The sequence below is a fragment of the Pungitius pungitius genome, chromosome 12 (assembly GCF_949316345.1).
Source record: "Pungitius pungitius chromosome 12, fPunPun2.1, whole genome shotgun sequence".
NCBI classification, from domain to species: Eukaryota; Metazoa; Chordata; class Actinopteri; order Perciformes; family Gasterosteidae; genus Pungitius; species Pungitius pungitius.
This window is the reverse complement of record NC_084911.1, coordinates 18,448,279-18,456,377: the sequence shown is the minus strand read 5'-3', so window position 1 is coordinate 18,456,377 and position 8,099 is coordinate 18,448,279. Positions and strand designations below refer to the sequence as shown.

Below are 8,099 nucleotides of genomic sequence, written 5' to 3'. Positions count from 1 at the left end.
GAAAGTTGTACGTTTCACCATTTAAAGCAAACCGTCTGGGGAGGGAAGGGAAAATGTCTCTTTGCTCTAACTCTGTATGACTTATAGACATTATTATTGGGACCACCAACCAGCCACCGTGTATTTTCTCTAAAGGCTCACAAGTGGAAAAGTTTGGGAACCAATGGTATCATTTAAAATAATATATTTCATTGTTTTAAAATCATCATGTTGTGAAATGTACATTTTAAAAAGCAAACAGGTACAAACACTGTGGAGTGTGGAGTAGATCTATAGTGTGTGGTAAGTATTAAGTACACTGTGCTTACATAGTTTTAAAGTAAATGTGCGTGGTCATTTTCTCACTGCTGTTGCGTCTCTCACACGCAGCGCCCTGTGCTTCCTCAGATGACCACGTGGGGGCGCTGGTCGCGGTGCTGCAGCCTGAAGAAGCGATTAAAAGCTGCCTGCCCCCCCCTCCCCCTCCCCTTTTTCACTTTACTTGCACGCCGCTCCAAACCGGAAGTACTTCAAGTGTTCAGCCAAGGCCAAGATCACCGCTAGCTGAGCAGCAAGGTAAGCGCGGAAAACGCGCCTCAATGAACCGTGAATGCTGCGTGGGTCTCTGTGGGGGTCGAGTGGGACCGTGCGGTGTGACTCCGCGTCCGTCTCACGCGACGCGGGGAGGCGAGAGCGGGCGACGGGGGGGGGGGGAGGTAGGGAGGACCAAAAGAGGGCAAAGTCGCTACTACGTAACGTAGGTTAACGCAATGGAGCCAGCGAGCCGCCGCTAGCTGCGCGCACACGACACCGTGAACACCCCGACCTCCATCTCTCTGTGACGGTACTATTCAAAAAGGAAAATGTGAGGGTTTATTTTTTATTTTTTTTTACCGTTCACATTCTAGTGTCGCAACGCGGTGTCGCTGAAGACAGAGACGAGCTGTTAAGATATTTTAACCAAGCGGTAACTTCTAAAAGGGCTCGCACTTGATTTGAAACCATTCCTAGTTAAATAAGCCACTTGGTGTGTGCAAGCAAAACGTCTCCCACGAGTCAAAGAAGTGTCTCTAAACGGGACATGTCCCCCTACTAGGGCTCCCCAGTTAGTTCACATTAAAAACTCATTCTCGTCCTCTTTTTATTACTTGGTCTATGCCTTTTTAATCTCTGTTGGGCTGTTCAATAACCGGTTTTCAATTACTTTATTTTAAGACCGAACTTTTCAGAAATCTGTTTAAAGAAAGAATTGGCAGATTTATTTTTTGATTGTTCTGTCCATCAGTCTAATTACCAAAAACCTCATTATATTTACACTGACAGGAAGCAGACCCACACCCTATTATTCACAATTTCTACCATTTGTGGTTAAAGTAAAGCTCATTTATTAATTAATAAGTGGATCTTTGCCGTATGGATGAATGATGTTGCTATTGTCTTGTGCTTAACACACGCACACACATGGCCTAACAACAAGTCGCCATAAATGCCTTCAAGACCGGACATGTAGCATATGCATTTTGAATAACAACATCCTACTATACAGGTTGTTTTGCTTTTTTTGAACATGCTTGTTTTGTCGTGTCCTTCTCCCTCACAGATGGCTCACAGGCTGCTACTGCGCAGAGTTTTGACGCTCTCTGCCAAAGACGTCCGCAGCCCCCCCCCAGCAGCATCCGCCGCCGCCGCCTCCTCTTTCTCCTCCTCTTCCTCCACCTCTTCCCTGCAGTGTGCGTCAAGCCGGGCGTCCTTCCTCTCGCCTCGCTCCCTCCCTCCCTCCCCCCGCCGGGACGTCTCCTTCAACGTCCAGGACCACGAGGACTTCACGGAAAGGGTGATCAACAGCGAGCTCCCGGTGCTGGTTGACTTCCATGCGCAGTGAGTAGCTGCAGCTAGTAGGCCACGGTTCAACGGCGCGAAGGTACACGCGCTGGACTGGTGATTCCATGTCATATGGGATTGGAATTTTCTTCTTTTTATTGAGTTTTGAAAAGAAGCACTGACCTCGGAAGGAGCTTCTTTTACAGCTGCCCTTTAAATGACTACAAGTGTTACATACCTACACGGTGTGTTCAAAATAACGCAGTGCGTAACGGAGCCGGGTGTGTTCCACTCTTAGCGTGTGCGGAGCATGTCGGATGTAAGAGTTACAGTGTGAGTCAACAAACCTGTTTTACTCTTCCTCTTCCAGTTTATTTAGTTCACATAAAAAGCTTTTATCTGAAGTTCATTATGAAAATGTAAAGTCTTTCTGCTTCTGCGACGCAGTAAGACGGCTCCCAACATAACGCTCTTCATCATCTGCATTACAAATACTCAAAGAAGAGTTTGTCTTGCGCTTGCGTTTGAAAAGAAGGCAATTTCCCATGATGCACAGTGTCTCATCTGAGTGTGTATAAAGTTTGGGATGGTTTGCTCCACTTTTTAAATTTTCTTGGAGTTCTGTACTTTGTGCACACTGGGTCGGTCTTTTAGTTATTTGAATTTTATTTTTTTTTTACATTTTTTAGGTGGTGCGGTCCCTGTAAGATCCTTGGGCCGCGGTTGGAGAAGGCCGTTGCGAAACAGAAAGGCCGCGTTGCCATGGCAAAGGTCGACATCGACGACCACACAGACCTGGCCATCGAGTACGGGGTGAGACTCGCTCCAGCTTTGTAGCCTTTGTGACATTCGATCCAGTTGTTGAACTAGACTTTTAGGGGTTTTGTAGTAGATTATTTTTTGTGTTGAACTTTTGATAACATTGCAATTACATTTCTGATGGAAATAAGACAAATCTTATTTTCAGATATCTATAACATAATTGTTGCCTTCACCCTAAATCCTCTGTGGTTATAGAATCTGAATGTCTCATATCCACAAATGTATTGTCATTACTTATCCTAAGGATGCCATTGTGCATATCCAAGCTATGGATATCGTGAGATACCGTTTCTTCTGATACAGTTGCCTTGAATACTTTCAAATACCATTTGGACTGAAAATGAATTTGATGTTAATGTGATAACCGATCAATTGAATGTTGAAAACCATCGGGTTTCTGGCCATGTTCCGATTCCACCTCGACTATTTGATATAGTCAGTGTTCTAACACGTGACTGTGGCCGTTCCAGGTGTCTGCCGTCCCCACCGTGATCGCCATTCGTGGAGGCGACGTCGTCGACCACTTTGTGGGGATCAAAGACGACGACGAGCTGGACTCATTTGTCGGCAAAGTCATCGGCTAGCAACCCAGCTTGTAGCCAACCCCGCCATTCAACGCCATCACGTAGCAGTTGTGTGTGGTGGCAAACGCTCAGAACGCTCACACCCATCCCTAGACCAACCGCGTCTGCATCATTGCTTCTGTCTTTTTTTTCTTTTCTTTTTTTGTGTCCAGAGATGGGTGTGTGTGTGCGACCATTTTTCTGTTCTAGCGTTTTCCATTTCTCGTCAATAATGTGACCGCTCCACTCCTCACGAGAGCAGCCGGGCTCTTTATGCGTACAATCACGTTTCTAGAGTGGAAACTGCGCCATTGCACACATACTGTAAGATGAACTTAAAAAAAAAAAAACTTTAGCAGGTGGAGAGGATTCTTCTTAAAAGCTGACGATACTGAATGAGGCTAGCGAGTGTTATCCTGTAGTTCCCGCTTTTATCCACACGGTGGCGGCGTTTCTCTTCACACCGCAAAGCCACACATCGTTTTACACCGTTCTGCCTGATGATGCGGGAGAGGAAGCTGTGCGCGTGGGTCTGACGCGTGTCAAGTGGGAATTTGGAAATACGAGTTTGATTTAGTTTATTACTCAACTGAACTCTATGTACCGGAATTGTGACCAAGTGAATTAATAAAGTTTTTGGAGATGTTCTTTTTTTTTTTTGGTTTCTGACTGAAAAACAACCAGATGGTCAAAGAATTTTCTCCCAGATGATACTAATGACATGTAATAAGTCAATTATTTTTCCGGCAAGGGAAATGAATGCATTTCAATGATGAATGTCTTGGTCCACAATAGCTTTCAAAACAACCCTGACCCCTTTTTAACCCTTTTATTTCCAGTTCGTATCTAACCACCAACGTGGGATTTGAGCCCCCTGCTGCTCGTGCGCTGGTTGCTATGGTTACTAATTATACAAGTAAAAGTCCAGGGTTTGCGGAGATATCGCTAGAATTGTTAACAGTGCAATAGTAGGCATCAAAAGCAAGATAAGCGATTTCCCAACCAGGAAGTACTGTTTGTGCGCAGTTACCCATAAGGCCTTGCGCGCGTGTTGGCGAGAAGGATTATAGGCCTTTTTATTTCCGCGTTATTGCCCCGCTGGAAACACCCGAGACAAATGAGGTCGCTCACGACTGGAAACCACCTGCCCGCCTGCGACCTATTGTAACACCTCATTAGCTCATTACCCACGATGTGTTCTTTAGTCACGTATCGCGTGAATCAGATAAACGCGGATGAAAGGCATTCCTGCCGTGGTTTGTGTTGGATGTCTGCAGTGACGTAATGGCACCTTTTTTTTTCTTTTTGCCTTGACTCATCCTCTTGGGTCAGAGGAGAGAGGGGAAGGTTTCACGAGTGTCTCTGAGCGCTTGTTTCTCCTGTCCGTTCGAGTGTTTGCGTGAATGGGATCCGCGTGAAGCTTTCAGGCTGCTGCCCGAAAGTCCTTACGAACAAATAACTGGCTCCAAAGGTTGGAAAGCTGCACGTAACCCTACACCTCCTCCGCAAGACCACACCTCCTCTCCCTCTCCCTCTCCCTCTCTCCCTCTCTCTCTCTCCCACTCTTGTGACCATATAAGGCAAAAAAAGACACGCCGAAACAAACGGGCCGAGAAGCCCGAGTTGCCGTTTTGTTTTTTTACTAACTATCCTGCCTGAAACCATTTGTGTGTGTCCGTTTGAAATGACATCACCGATCTGAATGTTTTAACGGCGTGAGTGTGTGTGTGTGTGTGTGTGTGTGTGTGAGAGAGAGGAATCCATGGTTGTGTTCTGCGTGTGAGGGAGGAGAGGTCTGGCTCGGCCCTGGAGCTGTGTTTATAGTGAATTCAGAGCTGTATTTATATTACAAACACATGCTGCTCTCCACCTTTCGTTTGCTGTCTGTTCTGCTCCAAAACACCGACCAAAGACACACACACACAGCTCGCAGAAGCATATAGACCGCATTAAAGATGAGGTCAAAATGGCCCGGCTTGTAAGGTAGCCAATCGACATCTTTTCTGTGTCTTCCTGTGTTGATGACTGGGGAAATGAGCAGGATGGAGGTGCTGGAAACCCCGGGTGGGGGAGCAAGACGGAAGACATTGCTAGTTGCATTGTTGCTCTTGATTGTTCTCCGTGGCTCTGGTCTCTGGTCAGACACACACACACACACACACACACACACACACACACACTCTTGGTACATGCCTGTGGAGTGATGTTGAACAATAAACACAGGGGCTCTCCGGTGCGACAGCCAGAGGGTCTGCTCCAGCGAAGCCGTGAAAAACAACCCGTTGACTGCAGACTCGACAACGATCTCAACTACTTGCATGGCACATATGTGTGTGTGTGTGTTTGTTTGTTTGTGTGCTATGCACGAGGACACGCACAGATGACACAGCGAGAGTGGTCAACCAGTTTACCGGCCACCCTTTCAACGTGCCGCAGCTGAATGGCTGCTTTCTTCTTCCTGGCTGAGCGATATAATGGCCTCACACACCCTGAATTGCAGACACACCCTGCTGCCATTCCCACTGACGGAGGGAAGGGGGGGGGAGAGAGACGGCCCAGGTCTCGGTGAAAAGGAGAGGGAGGGGAGACAGTGAGGTCAGAAGTGTCCATATTTGGTAAAACATGCCTGCATTTTTCTCTCTGTGCCCTCTCGTGTTTGCTTTGTGTGTCCTGGCGTCGTTGTCTATTTTGTGTCCTTTTCACAGCAGCACATGGTTTCTGTCAAACGTTTGTTTTACTTTGTTCATTTGAAGTGCCTCTCTCTCTTTTTTTTACCCCCCCCCCCCCCCCACCCCCCGGCGGCCTCACCTTTGACCTCCCCTTGCAGAAAATGTCTGATATTTTCCCCATCCATCCCGGAGAGAAGAGAGCAGGGAGTTAGTGAGATTGATTGAGCTTTTCCAAAGGCTCCGCTCCACGTGCGTGTGAGGCCCGGCTGGCGAGGAGGAGAACCACACACGGCCGCATTCCTTTCGTAGCGACACGTAAATCACACCATTCCCCTATGTTTGCCGGCTCGTGGCGGCCGTAGCTGAGCCCCTGGCATCATGTGACCTCTGCGGGTCAAGGGTCGCCCTCTGTGTCCCCGGGGCCGCGCGGCCCCTCGCGGGCCCGATTTGACGAGGCGGCGTTTGCGCCAGGTCTCGGCGAAAGTCACGGAGCGTCCGCCGGCGGCATCTGTTTCTCGTTCCGGGCGCCGCCGCCCAGATGTGTGGGAAGGGGAAGAGAACGCGAAGAGGTCCAGAGTGGAATGACCTTTTAGGTTCTTCTCATCCAGTGCTTATTCTTTTTTTCAGTCCGCTTAGATGAACTCACATAACCCCTAACGGTTGTTTTAAACCCGGACTCATAAGCAGTGTCAAATGTACAAATCATTCATTTCAACGGTCAATGTTTACGTTCTTTTCAAGATTCGTAAATGTCATTCTCAAGGTCAAAGACAGTCAAAAAGGGCCACAATTTAAATTTGTGATGAAGCGTGTTGCTGCCCCACAGACTGTGGATTGTGAATATTACTGTGGACGGTTCTATTTTTGTGCTCTTTTCTGCTTCAGCTCTGATTACACTACAATGGAATAAAGCTAATTTGGTTATAAATAAAGGTAAAAAAAAACACTCATTGTCTACGGAGCAGGTTCAGATTTCATATTTGATGACATCACGACTTCTGTGTTTCTGGCTTTGAGGCTTTAACTTTGATCGGCAATGGGAATAACGTAGTTGAATATTTCAAGAGAGAGAGAGAGACGTATCACGGCAACTTGATGGGATGAGTCTGGGCACGCGTTATCATTCACGCACACTCCCTGCCACCCGTACAACTGGGACACATTCGCAGTGCTCACCTGTACAACTGTCTACGTATTGCATAGTTGTGACACCACAACGGTTCATCACTTTGAGTTGCTTTACAATAAAAAGACATCCAAACCTTTCGCTCAAATATCGCTCTTTTCATTTAGGCCCTCTATGTTTGCAGAGGCCAGACATTTCATCTCATTCAAACTGTTTATTGGTTTTCTATCTCGATCATTCATCCATACCTACTGTATATCGAACCATTTATTTCTTGCTTTTACATGAACTGTTCAGACTTTTCAAATGCATTCTCAATCACAACAAGCGGGGCCTGGAGTTTAAAAGCCGACTCACAAGTCGGAAATGTGATTATTTCTCTATCAGTATCAGAATTTAAATTCTCCAATATTTCAATCTATCTACGTATACATGGCATCAGCATGAGTACCACCTAGTATTTATCTTTCCATAAATTTCAGCCCAACAGAGCCTCTGATCTCCAGGTCTGAATCCCAGGAGAATATTTAAAGAAAACGGGTTCACATTGTAATGTTCCATACTTCTGTGCAGACATAACTTCTCTCAACCTTTGGTCTTTGATGTAATCTCGAATAACGTGCCTTCATGCATAACTTCCTGTAACGAGTCAGGCCCTTTTTCTTTTTTTGCCAACGACCGTTAGGAGTTGATGTGAGGACTGAAGTGTTTTGCCTCCTTCACATTAATAACCCGATTGCCCGCGGTGGTTCCCATGCAGCGTCGACACGTCTAGTCATGAAATGTAGACTCACCTGTTTTGAGCGAGGGACACCTGTAAATCTGTTCTGCACTTCACCTCTCGTTATGTCTCCTGCTTGTCAGCGTGAGAGGTGCACAGGTGGATTTAAAAGACTGCAAGAAAATCAATGCAAAACGGTGGTACTTGAGCACTAACTGAAATCTGCTAAAAGGTTCAATTAAGTTATTTAAAAGTGTCTCTTAAGATGACTTCATCGTTTACTACGATTTCATCCAAATGTTTTCTTAAACTTGCATCTATAAGAGCTGCAGCAGGCAGAAATGGATGGAAACATCTATCCTGCCAAAGTGTCCAAGGGTCAGGCACTAAATCTTCAT

General features: G+C 46.4%; 1 protein-coding gene across 1 annotated transcript; it reads left to right on the top strand.

The window, feature by feature from the left end:
* Nucleotides 1–688: 688 nt before the first annotated feature.
* Nucleotides 689–3,344, top strand: txn2 (thioredoxin 2). Its single transcript, XM_062566020.1, has 4 exons — nt 689–844; nt 1,580–1,857; nt 2,490–2,613; nt 3,093–3,344. The coding sequence occupies exons 2-4, from the start codon at nt 1,580–1,582 to the stop codon at nt 3,204–3,206; spliced, it is 516 nt and encodes a 171-aa protein (XP_062422004.1). The 5' UTR covers nt 689–844; the 3' UTR covers nt 3,207–3,344.
* The last annotated feature ends 4,755 nt before the right edge of the window (nt 3,345–8,099 follow it).